Source organism: Pelodiscus sinensis, chromosome 2 (assembly GCF_049634645.1).
Source record: "Pelodiscus sinensis isolate JC-2024 chromosome 2, ASM4963464v1, whole genome shotgun sequence".
Classification (NCBI taxonomy): Eukaryota; Metazoa; Chordata; order Testudines; family Trionychidae; genus Pelodiscus; species Pelodiscus sinensis.
In genome coordinates this window covers 190,451,051-190,467,625 of record NC_134712.1, presented here as the reverse complement: position 1 = coordinate 190,467,625, position 16,575 = coordinate 190,451,051, and the positions used below count along the sequence as shown (strand labels likewise).

At 41.6% G+C, this 16,575-nt stretch overlaps 1 protein-coding gene across 6 annotated transcripts in view; it reads right to left on the bottom strand.

The window, feature by feature from the left end:
* ZNF385D (zinc finger protein 385D) overlaps nt 1–16,575 on the bottom strand; it is a 653,382-nt gene that overhangs the window by 184,269 nt on the left and 452,538 nt on the right. For all 6 annotated transcript variants that reach the window (XM_075922065.1, XM_075922066.1, XM_014579132.3 and 3 more), the window contains one exon: nt 6,151–6,293. In XM_075922065.1, the coding sequence (XP_075778180.1) occupies nt 6,151–6,293 (143 nt within the window). The remainder of the gene's footprint in view (nt 1–6,150; nt 6,294–16,575) is intronic.

The following is a 16,575-nucleotide window of genomic DNA, read 5'->3' as shown; positions in this document are numbered from 1 at the left end:
AACTGAATGTTTCATACTAATGTTGATTCATTCATGTTTTGTGAGTATCACAACAAAAAACTCAGAATTATCTGGATTTTGTTTTCTTTGCCTACTCCCCTTCACCCTCATCTCCTTTTTCTTCTCCTAACTCTAGTTAAATGGGCTGGCCACAATGTGGAAAACAACATTATACTAAAAGAGATTGTGAACCAGGCCATTATTCTTAAATACACCCAGCTCCATTATTCTTAAATACACCTTAAGTCCAATTAAAAATATTTCAGTTGCCATTGCTGGAGATGTGAGCACTAAGGAATCAGACAACAAAAGGAAGACAACAAAATTCCTGCTCACAGAAATTTGTAAATGACCAGCCAAGAAGTGGAACTGTGAGGCTCTTTCTTTTTCCTTTACCAGATGCAGTCCCTCCTGCCCTGTTTCACCATTAAAATGTAAAAGGATTTGGAGCACTATGGGTTCTCGCCTAACAGACTGCCTTCACTTTTAAGCAAAATTACACATCAGTGGCAACATAAGAATTAGTTCTTGTTACCAAGCCCTTGTATAAAAATGCTCTTTTGATTCATGCTACATTGAAGCCATGTTTTGCCGTGACTACCCCTTCCTGAACCAGAGCATTCTGACGATTGCACTTCAAAGTACATTGTAGCCTGCAGAAAGTAGTCACGCTCAGCTAACTCAGACACTGTGGCCATTTCGCAGAGCAATACCACGTCTCTGGTTTTCATTTTGTAAATTTCATACTACCAGTAGTGACAGTCTGTAAGACTCACAAATATTTCTAGTTGCCCTGGCCCCAGAAACTACATTTAATCTAGGAGAAACAGCTTTTTCCTAGCTAAAAAGCTGTCTGAGATCTTGAGCCTGAAGAAAATTTTAAAACAGCTTTTGGAGGGCCCTTTCTGAGTGCCTCTTCTCCAGATGCCCTGGTCCTAAACCCAAGTTTTGTGTACTGTCTATTCCTACTGATCGCTTGCTCAGGTTACTTACATCAACCTTTTGTGTTGCTTGGTGGAATTGTGTTGAACAGTGCCTTGGACCTGTGCAGGCATGCGAGCCTGCAGGGGGAGAAAAGCAGCTCCCAGCAAAAGGGCCAGTCCCAACTGCTCCCTACTAACAGGTGTAGGAAAGGGGTTGAGGAGGCCTCTGTTACCTGGGCACCAGCTAACCAAGGAGGCTGGGCTGGAAAATCTGACTTACCCGTTATAAGCATGTTCATCCATTTTCCAGGAGACAGTGCTGCTCTTGTTGCCCAATTCTGTTTGTTTAATGCCTCACCATATTCCCCCCACATGGCTAAGTACTCCATAGACAGCCTTAAATACTACAGCATTGTGTAAGTGGCTAGAAAAAAGTCAAGATGCTGAAGGTGAACTATACATTGAACGCAAGGCCTCCATAGAATATTTTGTCATTTTAAAATCCATGGGTAGTCATGAGGGGGCGAAGAGCCCCTCCCCCACACTGAAGGTCAGGGAGTAGTCCAGGCCCAGCTGGCTGAGAAGGCCCCGCCCCTCCAGCCCTGCTGGGTATGCTCCCAGCAGAACCAAGGTATAAAAGCAAAGACAGCCCTGCAGCGAGGGAGGCCAATCTGGGAGGCCAGAAAACTACAGGGGTACCAGGGTGTGGTGGGAAGCAGCCCGGGGCAAAGGACCGGTAGTGTGGCTCGGTGTGTAGTGGCCGGATTCCCCGCTGAGCAGGCAGGAGCCATAGTCTCTGCCTAAAGGGCCCTGGGCTGGGACCTGGTGGAGAGGGAGGGCCCAGGTCCCCCCCCCCCCCCCCCCCCCGCACACACACACATACACACACTCTTTTCTCTACCCTGGACAATCAACCCCTGACCCCGGAGAGGCGACTAGGCCTCAAAAGCCATATTTACCCTGAGAGAGAGGCATTGACTTTGTGATGAAGCCGAGGGGGGGCGGGGCGAGTCCCTCGACAGTAGTATATCTCGAACAAACAGCTGCAACTCTAAATGAAGCTGAGACTCAAGCATAACGATGGGCTTCTTGCTCACCAAAGGGGTATGCACAGGAATAAAAATTTGTTTGCCTTTGCTTTCCGTACTTCCCACAGCTAGAGCAGCTGTCTCTCCATCTCTCCTGGAGTCCCAATCAGTATCAGCAAAAGCGACGAGGAGTCCTGTGGCACCTTATAGACTAACTGAAGTGTAGGAGCATAAGCTTTCGTGGGCAAAGACCCACTTCGTCAGATGCATGCGAAAGCTTATGCTCCTACACTTCAGTTAGTCTATAAGGTGCCACAGGACTCCTCGTCGCTTTTGCAGATTCAGACTAACACGGCTACCCCTCTGATAATCAGTATCAGGACATCATTATGCTACACAATGTGTGCCCATGCACACATGCTCTTAAACTGAATTGCCTAGTCACATATAACTCTACATTGCTTTTATGTCTAGCTCAGCTAGATCCAGAAAGTTATCTGGCTCCTTAGATCTATTGAAAAATGAATGTAGCCTACTTTTAAGCAGAGTGGTTCTCTGGGAGCACATTAAGGACTTCACTGCACTATGATTTGTTCTAGCTGCACATGTCTAGGCAGAATTGTTTTTCATTTATAAAGCCCTAAATGGCTTGGGGCCTGCCTACCTGAGAGATGTGTTCTCTCCCCTGTGACACCACTGCAGCTGTAAACAAGCAGAGCATTTAAGCTAGATTCCCTCTCCCTTTCCTTTAGAAGACAAGGAGCTTCTGGAAAGTTGGCAGCATGGGGTAAAGGAATCTGGAACTCACTCCCCGTTTGCTCAGACATAGTCCAAAATTGCTAACCTTATGCATATGCTGCAAATCCCATCTGTTTGCTAGTGCTTTGGGAGGGACAGATGGGTCTTTTCAGGGTCTGTTTCCTGAGATATGATTTATGCTTTCTAGGTCTCAATAATTTGGTCAATGCTAATATATTTGCTATTGGAATGGGTAACTCCACTAGTAGTGAGATGGAAGATAACACAGCATTTTAAAAGCACAGGGTTAGAACGCAAGAATTCTAGATATTAGTCCCAATTCTACTACTGACTTGCTGCTTGACCTTAGTTTAGTCACATAACAAAATGAGTTATTCATTTAACTGGGTAGTGTAAAGGAACTTTAGATCATGAGCTATAAAACACTCTACACACTCCCTTTTCCCCCTCAAAAAAATCAGACATGAGCAAATACATTTAGGAAAGCCATCTTTGTCAAATATTACATTTGCTCTGTTTCTCTCATGCTAAATGTACATCCTTGTCAGAATGTCCAACTGAAAGTCAGATCTGGCTTGTTTTCTCCCTTCTCCTTAGGCTGATTATGTTCTACTGCAGCTGACATGTCCCCACAGAATTTTTTCAGACTGGAAAGAATTTTTAGAAATATGCAGGATGTCTCGGCTGACCTACATGTTTACCAAGTGCCTTTATCCAACGCCGGCATGCAAACTAAATGTAGCTATGTTCAATATTATCTTGTTCATATGGAAGAGTGGAATTTAAAGTGTGATGCTGCAATACAGAATGTAGGATTGGTGTTGGAGCCATGAAGTATGAGAGGAGGCTGATAGCAGCAGCTTGAATGACTGTATCCTCATGTTCAGGAATGTCACATTCAGCAAAGGTGAGTTTAGCAGATGGCAAAGAATCAGGGTTTGTCTATACTTGAAATAAGGCTCCACTATGCTGTTGCAGCCGCACTGCCGTAGGGCTTCAGCATAAATGCTACCTACGCCTAGCAGCAGAGGTAATCCCCTTCCTAAGAGGCAGCAGCTAGGTCAACAGAAGAATTCTTCCATTGACCTAGCACTGTTTACATGGGGGGGCCTAGATCAGCTTCACTGTGTAACTCAGGCATATGGAAAATCCCACACCCTTGAGCAACATCGTTATGCCAATCTAATTTCTTACTGCAAATCAGGTACAGCTTGAGGTACAGTAACAGTAAGACTGCATGAGTTTGCAAGGGACTAGGGATCCTGATACATTAGTTCCAGTTTGGCTGAAAGATGGGGATAGAGACAGAGACAGTTTGTGATGGGGCAAGAAAAGAAGGGGCTGCTAGTAGAAAAACGTTTGGTGATTCGCAACAAAGGGTTACTGGTACAAGACCCTTTTTATTTACTCATTTCCTGAATACTTGTAATGCGTCTTTGTTTTTCAAAATGTACTATGGTAGGAATATATATGCCTAGCTAATAAATACTTAAGATGCGACACCCAAGAAACACCCATCACTTTTGCAAACATGGGTAGGAAGGCAGCTCTCAGAATGCACCAAATCTCTCTCTCACACGCACACACTCACTTTTTGAGGCCATTTTCTGAAGCACTGATTCTGAGGAGAAAGGTCACTCCCTGAAATGGCCTTATAATGCATGCTTATCAGCCACTCGAAGCACTTGTATGTCTTTGCAAGTGCCACTCAATGGTACATGACAAATAACCCTAATCGGGTTTTGTTTAAAAAGAAACAAACCAAAAGGATGTGTATGTGGCTTCGTAAATTATTAAGTTGTTCTTGAAGATGTTGAGGGATTCAAACAGCCAACACGGCAATTCTGTTAGTGAATGAAAACTGCCAAGTTAACTGACAAACAGAGACATTGTAATTGGCCAGTTTCACACACTGGATTAAATGCAAAAAGCAAGCAGCAAAAATCATGACATTTAAATCAAGGTTTTAATTTCTTTTTTCAATTTCATAATAGGCCAGGGAGCCATGGAACCAGAGAGAAAAACTCAGGCTGTGGCCTGACCACATTTTTATGTGGCCAGTGGTAAATAGTATGGCAACCCCATGCACCAAGTCGAAACGCCACTCACTCAGATGTGGTTTGGCTATCCCTTTGTCATCTTCTGAGTTGGTGGCACTGCACCCCAATGCATGGGTCACAGTGCCTCTGAGGTATGTGCTATGTTGCAACATCATTCACTCAGATTTGGAGGGATGGGTGTATGGGTTCATTGGCCTGAGGGACCAGATTGCTGGTGGGGTAGAGGATTTTCAGAAGGAGAGCAAATTAATGTCCTCTCCCTTCTTCCCTCAATTTGCCCCTTCCTCCCCAAATTGAAATGGTGCTTCACCGCCCCTGAATATGAAAGCATGTGTTCAGTAACACAGGCAAGAAAAACTTGGAGGGGAGTTAATTTTACTATATTTTAGTCTTAACAGGGTGTCTTTCAAAGAGGGATATTCCTTTAAGGGAACAGTTGCTTGTATTTTAGTACATTTTAGTTACTCTATAGTAAATAGAATACCCATAAACATAGAGAAATAGATTCATATTTAATTACTGAGATTTCTTAGTATCAGAGGGGTAGATTTCTTATCAATTACAAATTATACAGAGAATTGACATGTTCTTTTACTGCTCCGAATTCTTTTACTGCTCCAAATACATATGAATTAGAATTATTTTATTTTGATTTGAAAGTTTCAGCTTCTATCTTTTCTTAACGTAATTCCTTTTCAATATCTAATATTTACACACAAGGCAAAGGGTTTTATGCATCTTGTAAAAAGGGGCTATGGTTGGTGCTTGCTTTTAGTCCTGCAATTGGTGCTTGCTTGCTTTTAGTCAGGCAAGTAGTAAAATTCAGCAAATATGATATCAAGTTAAAACCATGCTACAATGTTGTTTATATAATTAATTATCTCAGCAGATATAGGAAATATGGAAGGGTTATGAAATAGGCTTTTGTTAAAAAAATGGATGAGAAAAATGTTTCCCAAAAATGATGAATCGCTTATTATTAGCAATTACTGAAAATACAACTACCATGGATTTTAATTTTAAGGGAAAACAAAGAAAAAATCCTCAGCTGAAAGAAAAAAAATACATCATTTTGTTTTCTGATATTCAACTGGATAAGTATACTATGTATTAGTTATGTTTTCATTGTTGCTTCATTTTGTCCCTGAAGTTTTGCCCTGCACATGTGTTACTATTTAAGTTTTTTAGTCAAGCATGTTGGTGACTGACAATGGAATTCTATCATCATGAGAGCCATTCCTCTTGGCTCCACCCTGTAACTCATATACCAAAATGTCCTCAGACCCTAAGTGAAGACAAAGTTCCATTTGGATCCTACTTGTGTCTTTGAAGAATTATAAATCTGTGGAATAGACATTAATCCATCAGTATTGTACTTACTGCATTGAAGTTGGGGAAGAGATTGACTGCTGCTGCTGTGTCCAGGGGAAATGGAAGAAATGGTTTAATATCCAGCGATGGCTGTAATGGTGGGGCTGGAGTACGCACCAGGGCTGGAAGAGCAGGGCTCTGGCATGTACCACCTTTAAGGAAAAAGATGAACGAGGCTAGTAAGCAAGTGATTATTGATATGAAAAAAAAAGACTTTTAAGCAAGTATCAAGTTAAACACACACAAATTTGTATTTACCATTGTGAAATTACTACCTTTTTAAGTGTACAAGAGGCTTAACTAATGTTTATTCTTCTTTGCTGAAAGACTGAAAATCAATCAGTTCTCTAAAATTAGCTAGCAAAACCTCCATTTCCTTTATTCAAGTTAAACTTTTCTTTAGATGGTCAACCAACCTGATTCAAGGTCAAAATCAAAGCTGAAAATAGCCCTTTACTCAACCATGCCATGTCAATTTAGCTCCTAAAGACTTAAAAAAAAATCTTCCGTGCAGTAAAAATGATTTCAGCTGGTGACTGTCCAACATTCTTCTGTTCAGTTGTTCTAAATTTTATTATATGCTCGTTTATTTCTCTAGCCTAATAACTTCAGAACTTAAACCTAACAAACAAACCGAATCTTGCTGCCTCAAGAGCTGATCAGTAAAATTCTATTGTGAATGCACAGTTATAACACAAATACCACACGAAGGAGGGTCTGTCAAAGCTCTGAATGCTAGCACAGCTCAAAAGGTACTGACAAATACTTTTTGCTGTTGTGCTAGAAGGACTTGGTTCAGAACTCTGTCAGGCAGCAAAGCTCCTCCTTGCTAAAGCTGCCATTGAACGATTCTGTGGGAACATTATGTAAATGAAGAAACCCCCTTGCATACCAATAAGGGGAAACCTGATTGTAATGGCCGGTGATTTTACAGACTTGCTTGCCCCTTGCCACAGATTCTAACATAGTGCACAGGATATTGAGCAGGAAATATTCAAGCCCAATCTCTGCTTCCAGTGTCTCCCATGTTTTGGTTACATTCCAAAACATCCATTCACTGTTAATTAAAGACTGTTTGAATCCTAGGAAACTGTTGAAATATGCCAGTGTTCCTCTAATCTGAGAGGCAGGCAGCAGACTGTAAAACCTTCTGGTGAGAGGCCAAGAAACATTCAAAAAACAAAATGTGAACGGAGTTTTACTCCGCCTCCCTCCCCTCACTGAGATCAAAAATTTCTCCTTCACTCACACACTTATTTCACAGATGAATAGTATATTTTTTCATTAGAGTTCATATATATAGCAGTCTAAATGACACACTAAATCTGTCCACATTTGGCCAGCAAAGCTGCTAACTAGAGTTGTAACTCAGTGCTTCCCATTGGGGGCTAACAGCATAAGATTTAATTATCCAGTTGAAGCAGGGACATCATTCTCGGTATAAAATGTTTAGCAGCTGGAGCCAAGTGATCAAAGACAATATTTTTTGCCATCTTTTCAGATCCTCTGTGAAACATTTTACAAAGTATTACTGAAAAATGATGCCTTAATTACCAGTACAGCAAAGATATTAACTTGGGGCTCATCATGGTCTCACACGGGTTTTACACGGGGGTAACTGCACTGAACTTGTTGGCGTTACTGCATCAGTGCAAGAGTGAATGGGATGAGGGCCATATGGTAAGGCAGCAGAATGCACAGAATACGTAAAAAAAATACAACAGGAAGTTCGCTTTCACCACAACCCATTAGAAAGTTATTTATCAGCTGCTTGGTAATGACTGAAATCAACAAAGTGGGTCCTGCTGGCAACACCAGACTAGATGAACATGTGGAATGTGATTATGGAATTATTACATAGACTATATAAAAAACAATTCTGACCGGCCTCAGTGCAGTGCTACACAAGATAAATCCAGCCAACAGAGGAAGAAAACTAGGCAAATTTATGGGTAAGCAAGAGGGTCTCTGGGTGTTTGCAAAGTATTATTTCAAGCTGGCCACTGACTGTCAACAACCCATATAACTATGAAGTAAAACCCTAACCAAGGTACCCATTAGATGCCAAATATTTCTCATGTCTTTGAGACTGATACCAGATCATGCATTGGGAAGCTCCTACTAGTTACTTATACCTACTGATGAGTCCTCAGTCTCCAGAGACTAACGACTGGACAGGAGCATACGTAGGTAACATTCTGAGAGTCTGCTTGTCATTTCAATGACGTGAGACCGGGCTCAATAACCTAAAGTGAGGATATATAATTACAAGCCGTACCCAAGTAGACTACACGTGACAGGCTCCACTCTTCAGAGGGAAACCACCTCCAGAGAGACATCGATGCTACGGTAACAGCATTCGCCAAAGCTACCGGTCCTGATTATGTACAGAGATGGCACTGTAGTCCCCAGCTTCTTATAGAACGGCATGTCATTAAGGATAAAGTGACTCCTATCAATGTCACCTGAGAGAGGCCTGAGCCACCTACTGCTGCCTCCCCTTCCTCCCTCATCTCTGCACAGTGCCATCCAATGAGAGGAACACTGTTAAAAAAATAAACTCCGGACAGCTCTTATAGGCCATTGGTTGGGACTTGGGGCTTCTGGAATTTAGTTTCAAAACCCAGCACAAGGACACTAAGCAGCTGCTCCACACTGTTGCACACTGTCAGACGTTCACCCTACCTGCTGTATATGTGTCATGACGCTATCTGGGTCTCCACAATTTAATCTTTCTTTAAAAAAAACGCTTATTTTTATGGGTGCAAACATCACATTTGGTTTACTTCGCAAATGTAAACTAGTGTGGTGCCATACTCCCACATCTGGAAACACAGGGCCTGAAGCAATGGCTTTGATCTGACATAGTGAGTGGGGGATAAGCCTCAGAGAAGGAGTGGAGCAGACGTGGGGCTTTGGGGAAGGGGCAGGGCAAGAGTGTTTGGCTATGTGCCATTAGAAAGTTGACAGCTCTAATCCTGAGATAAAGCTGTTCTTGACTCTCACTGCACTACTGCTTTTTAAAGAGGCAAGACATCTTTTAATACTTCAGTACCATTCACTGTATTTTGCAGACTAGTGATACTGTAGTTCAGCCAGAGTCCCAACAAAACGTTCAGATCCTAATCTGGATCTGAACCTTTCCAAGGTTCAGGAGTGTTTGTGCCTGGGGTTTGAGCTCTGCTTCTTTCCTCTGAAGGAAGAAAAATATATTACTATTTAGAAACACAGTGACTTTGGTATTTTAACCAAGTTTGAGGCAATCATTTGTTGCCTGAGATTCCAAATAATTTAAAAGCCCAGCATGACTGCTTGTCTGCTGGAGTCACTGATAACACATCCATGGTAAATCCAGCGCTTAAGCTGTGCAAGGGTCTGCCAGGGCCGAATCCCAGCACCTCCAGGCTTGGAATGTCACAGCCTTAGAACTTCCAGGCTTGCTATGCCATTATTAACGTAAAAAAATTGCTTGAACCCCTGCATCTAGTTGCTTGAGCTCCAACTCTTCTTTCATTGCACACTAAGCATTGTGTAAATATGAGCGAGCTGGTTGGGGGAGAGGAATTAACATCCATCTGAGCCTTTGCCCTTTCCTATAACTAAAAAGCTTTTTTTTTTTTTTTTTTTTTTTTTTTTAGATTTTGAAAAGTTGAACTAATTCCACTCACTCTTAATTCTACATTTTCACACAGCAATGCACTTTTGAGTCTCCAGCTTGAAATCTGCATTGCCACTAAAAAACTATTGTTGTGGTATTTTTAAGTCAAGGGCTGCAGTCAATACTGCATTTGTTTCTGTGAGCATACAATATACTTGGCACAGCACTTTTCTGCCATGTAATTTTCATGTCCTAGATAGTATGTTTCACATGAGCAGATGTTACTCCAAACTCAGCAGTGATTTCTGTGCACGAAACACCTTTCCTACACATTCTCTTTACAAGTGTTGAATCTGCACAATATTCGACAGTCCACTGAACTGAAAGTGTACAAGGCTGTAGTCTTGACCGACCTCCTGTATGGATGTGAAGCCTGGACCTTGTACAGAAAACATGTGAAACTAATGGAGCACTTCCACACACACAGCCTGAGGTCATTACTGCACATTCGATGGCAGGACAGAGTCACGAACTTGGAAGTCCTTGACAGAGCAGGAACCACAAGCATTGAAGCCATGATTCTGAAAGCCCAGCTTTGTTGTACAGGGCACGTCATTTGAATGGAGGAGTCAAGAATTCCTAAGCAGCTCTTCTATGGTGAACTCTCCCGGGGCAAAAGGAATCAAGGTAGGCCTCACAAGAAGTATAAAAACTGCATAAAGGCCAACATTGCTCATTTTGGATTAAACCCAAAGTAGATAGAGCAGCATGCAGAAGACCGAACAGGCTGGCATGCTCTCGTACAACACATGTCTGACAACTTCGAACAGCAGTGACGCATACACCTGATTGATGCTCGTGAGAGGAGAAAAGCAACAGTAGCAGCCACACCGATAGAACCAGGACAATTCCTTTGCCCCCACTGTGAACGCCTATGCTGCTCAAGGCTTGGACTCCTCAGCCACATGTGAGTCCACAACTGATGAGCCTGTGCAAGCTCAAGATGTCATCGTTGAACATGATGGACTACCATTATTATACTTTGTAATGCATAATATGGGGAAGTGTGTATGGTTTAAATGCAGGACTGATATAGGTAAAGGGACTGAAATAAGAGTTGAGTTGCACTTGAAATTACTTTTACTTTTCCTCCAGAAATTCCAATATTTTGAATTTTTTTTCATTCTGAATTAGAATGAAAAAATAATTTTGATTTTTTTCATTAAATAAAATTTCAAATTGAATCATTTCAGGACAAATCAAAGCATCCTGGGTTTTATTTTTATTTCATTATATATTATAATTTAAAATAATTTTTTTAAGGAGAAGTTGTTTCAAAATGAAAATTCGATGTACTCTGTAGGCCATGGTAGCTGAGGAGGTGAAAGAAGAGTAGGAGGAGGAATGGGGTGTGTCTGTATTCACACACACAATGTATATACATATTCTAATACAGCTACTATTTATCTGGGTTAAGACAAGGAGCACATTCAACTACACAGCAATAATGACATAGCAGAAAATAGCCTGGGAGTACGGAAGGCTCTAATAATGTTTGTTTGCTGCTCAGAATATAGAAATACAATTTTTTTTTGGTTGCCAGAGGGGTAACCCTTATCCCTCAGTTTTACGGACCTTCTGCTAACAACAGATTGGACAACCAAATGTTGTTGAACAATCATGACCTGGACCAGGAGAAATATTTTCTACTCATTTACCTTATCTATCCACTCCAAGGTTTAAACTCCAGAAGATGAAGAGCCAGATGAATCAGAAATTAGACTTCATGTCTATGTTTTGCAGACTTAAACAGTTTAGATAATTTGCAAAAGTATTTGAAACCTTTAGGTGCTATGCAACTCAGCAGAAATTCTAAACTTGTATAATCTATTAATTGAATCTTTTCAAAATTATTCCATCCCTAACTGACACCTAAGAAAAAAATAAGAGGAAAGAACAATTCTAAATTCTATTTTCATTTCTTCATTACCTGACAAACACTTTTCCTTCTGGGCTATCTGAATAGGTTGATTCCCTAAGTCCATTATCAGCAGATCACATGGAGAGCCTACCTAAACTAATATCAGAGGGTATGTCTACACTACCCCGCTAGTTCGAACTAGCGGGGTAATGTAGGCATACCGCACTTGCAAATGAAGCCCGGGATTTGAATTTCCCGGGCTTCATTTGCATAAGCGGGGAGCCGCCATTTTTAAAACCCCGCTGGTTCGAACCCCGTGCAGCGCGGCTACATGGGGCACGAACTAGGTAGTTCGAACTAGGCTTCCTAGTTCGAACTACCGTTACTCCTCGTGAAATAAGGAGTAACGGTAGTTCAAACTAGGTAACCTAGTTCGAACTACCTAGTTCGTGCCCCGTGTAGCCGCGCTGCACGGGGTTCGAACCAGCGGGGTTTTAAAAATGGCGGCTCCCCGCTTATGCAAATGAAGCCCGGGAAATTCAAATCCCGGGCTTCATTTGCAAGTGCGGTATGCCTACCTTACCCTCCTAGTTCGAACTAGGACGGTAGTGTAGACATACCCTAAATTCTCTCCCTTCCTGGAGTTTGTTTTTCCAGTAAACCAAAACCAGTAGTAAAATGTAAGCTTAGCACTAACTTTCTCCAAATGACTATTCCTATGAATTCTCTCCAGAACCTTCAGTCTTATGCTTCTGGCCCACAATATCACTCAGAGTATGTCTACACTCCCCTCCTAATTCGAACTAGGAGGGTAATGTAGGCATACTGCACTTGCAAATGAAGCCCGAGATTTGAATTTCCCAGGCTCCATTTGCATGAAGCCGGCCGGCACCATTTTTAAGTGCCGGCAGTTTAAACCCCGTGCCGCGCAGCTGCACGCGGCACGGAGTAGCTAGTTCGGATTAGGCTTCCTAATCCGAACTAGCTGTACTCCTCATGGAATGAGGAGTACAGCTAGTTCGGATTAGGAAGCCTAATCCGAACTAGCTACTCCATGTCGCGTGTAGCCACGCGGCACGGGGTTCGAACTGCCGGCATTAAAAATGGCGCTGGCCGGCTTCATGCAAATGAAGCCCGGGATTTTCAAATCCCGGGCTTCATTTGCAAGTGTGGTATGCCTACATTACCCTCCTACTTCGAATTAAGAGGGTAGTGTAGACATACCCTCATTCTCTTTATATTCTGGTTGGTGCTAATGGGACTCAGAAATAATAACCCTACATCTTAATGGAGGGTTTTTACTACATGAGCTAAGGTGACAAGAGAAAAGCTCCCCCCATTCTTCTATAGGACCTTAATGCCTGCTAGCCAACCACTGTTAAGAGCTAAAATTTATCATGCAGAGTCGGAGCCCAAAGGTGATTTTTTTTCCCAGAAAAGTTTCAAGAATGTTAGCTGAAACATTTTTATAGTATACAGTGTATGGGTGGGGAAGTGGGGAAAAAGGCATTTTGTTCTTGTTGTTTTGTTTTAAATACGTGTGTGTGTGTGTGTGTGTGTGTGCGCGCGCTCTGAAATTCTAAACAACTTGCATTTTAAAATGGCCATGGATTTAGTGCTATATTCACAAAAGCAATTCAGGCATTGCAATACGCTAACTTGTAGATATCTTGCCCCTTAGTGCAATACTTACATATTAATTGAGCCAAAGATAATGAGAATGACTAGCCTTGCGATTAGACTACTCAATAGGAGACACAGGTTCCTGTCCTCCTACAATGACTAATAATTTATATACAGTGGAAAGGCATTAACATGAGAAACTGAGAAAAATTCACCAAAGAATATCTCATAGCCCAGTGACATTAGGACATACAAGTTCAGATCTCTTTTCTACAGCAGGCAGAAAAGGAATTGAACTTGGGCCTCCCACAACCTGTCACTGATCTCATCACTGAGCTAAACATGAATAAGGAGAGGGCTCCCCCCATCTCCATCAGTTGTTGGTATGTATAGGCATGCTCAGAATATGTTTACCAAATTAGGACCTGCAGGGGAACACCTAGGCTATGTCTACACTGCAGAGGTTTTGCTCAAAACCAGCCGTTTTTGCGCAAAAATGCACAGAGCGTCCACACTACAAGCACGTTTTTGTGCAAGATAAAGTAAGGTAGGTCATCAGAAGACAGGTCTTTCTGAGCAAGAGTTATTCCTCTTTCTATGAAGAATAAGCCTTTTTGCACAAGAGCTCTTGCGTTGTGGACAGACAACAGAAAAAGCACAGGCGCTCTGATGGCCATTCCGTGAATGGCCATCAGAGCTTTCTTGCACAAAAGCATCCATGGCAAGACATCTCTTATGCAAAAGCACGTGGCAGTGTGGATGCACTCTTGCACAAGAACTTTTTGAAGAAGATCTCTTCTGCAAAAAGTTCTTGCTCAAGAAGACTGCAGTATAGACGTAGCCCTAGTTTGAGGTTCCTGCCTCCCCGTGTACGCATGGGATATGCATCTGGGTGCCTAGGCTGAGGTAGCTGTACTTATGCTCACTAGCAGAAACTTAGGCACCTAAATTTCAGTCATTAAAGTCCCCTAAGTGCCTAAAGAGTTAAATGGCAACTGAGCAGTGATACTGAGGCACCTATAGGGGCAGATATGTACCTACATACTTTTTGTAAACCAAGCTCTTGTACATCGGTGAGCACAAGTAAGTGTTCTTGACATGTCTGATCAGATCTTGTTCACAAATTAAAATAGATTCAAGCAGTTAGGAATGATGGGCTGGCTATGATTGGTACTAAATTTTCATAATTTCTGAAAAAACACTGCATTCACACCTGCAGAGAAACTGAACAGAGAATTTTCAAGAACTGTAAGAAGGCAGAAAAAAAAGGTTTTTTGATCAGGGGAGAATTACAGGAAGTTTGAAAATAATTAGTTTGTCCGTAAGATATACATTGCAGATCTGCCTTTTAGGAATATTTCAGGCTAATACGATTTGCCAAGATTTATAACCACCAGGTCACATTCCCTTACTAATGTTCTTACTGCTAAATTGTTCATTTGGCTCTGAACAAGCTTGCTGTCTTTGGATCAATGGTCTTAATTTTTGCAACAGATGCTTTTCTTAGAAAGTGCTAGACTGGCACTTTCAAGATCACTTCTGTTCCATAATAAACAGTATCCACTGATAACTTATTTTAGCCTCCATTGTTAAAGTGGCCTTTATACTATACTATTTTATTATTTAAAGCATGCACACACTTATTGTACAGAATATTAATTTGATTTTCATGCTATACATTTTATATATAAATAGATTTTAAATATTAAAATATGGCAGCTTAAATTAATCTTTGGTACTCACCACTGTAGAAATCAATGACTCTACATCGGGGTTCAGTTACTTTGTCCAATGCTACACTTGCAATATATTGTTAGGGAAGTTTGATGGTGATGCCTAACATTTGAAATGTTAGGTATCAAGTCTGTGCAGTTTTTTATAGCAGTACATGCACTTGAGTTCTCATTTTGCATTACAGGTTTTTAGGCTTCTTCTTTCATTTTGTAAAATATCTTGAATATGCTTTTGCAAATAAAAATATTCAGATTCAAACACAAAGGCTACGTCTAGACTGGCCCCTTCTCCAGAAGAGGCATGCAAAGCAGGCAAGTCAGAATAGGGAAATCCGCGGGGGATTTAAATATCCCCCGCGGGATTTAAATAAACATGTCCGCCGCTTTTTTTCCGGCTTGGGGAAAAGCCGAAAAAGAGCGTCCAGACTAGCGCAATCCTCCGGAATAAAGCCCTTTTCCGGAGGATCTCTTATTCCTGAAGGTAGGAATAAGAGATCCTCCGGAAAAGGGCTTTATTCCGGAGGATCGCGCCAGTCTGGATGCTCTTTTCCGGCTTTTCCCCAAGCCGGAAAAAAAGCGGCGGACATGTTTATTTAAATCCCGGGGGGGTTATTTAAATCCTACCTTCAGGAATAAGAGATCCTCCGGAAAAGGGCTTTATTCCAGAGGATCGCGCCAGTCTGGATGCTCTTTTTCAGCTTTTCCCCAAGCCGGAAAAAGAGCGGCGGACATGTTTATTTAAATCCCGCGGGGGATATTTAAATCCCCTGCGGATTTCCCTATTCTGACTTGCCTGCTTTGCATGCCTCTTCCGGAGAAGGGGCCAGTCTAGACGTAGCCAAACATGGGCTATAATACTTGTTCCTTTCAGAATAGACGACATTGGAGACATGAGACCTAACAACAGAGAATAAACCTTAGAAATGTGAGTCCACTTCATAGTTCTAAAATTCCCTGACTTCCATGAGTAGGAAGGCTGGAAGCCTAGAGACCTGCACAATGTAGAGCAATCCATGCTTTTTAGCTGGTCACATTAGGTTTTTTATATTAACTTTGAAGAGAATGAATACAACAGTGCCTCACCTGGTGATATTTAGAGCATTATATTTGCCTAGAAGAGTGAGTAACAGTGATTCCTACAATGTTAATAATTTATCCGGGGAAAAATAAACTCTGATTTATTTATCTCAACATGCATTTCATTGCAAAGCAGTGCACTCTCAGTTTGACATTACTCCTTTTGTATTTAAATATGGGTGCAAGCTTTGGGAAGATAAAATGTACATTAAGGCAGATATATTTCAATAGAATAACATATGTGTCCCTACAACCATGCATGATTTTTCTGCTTCTTACATATAACTCATTGGGTAGTCATTTGAAGCCGTCATGGACATGCTAATCATGACCCTCCACCTATGTTTAGCACAAAAGAAGCTTCACTACCCTATGCTCGCATTTCATGGAGTATATGGGGAATATTCTTCCCTCATAATAAACAAGACTTTTAAAAAAAATCAAATTAACATAAAATCAACTGAAAACAGGATCTGAACTCA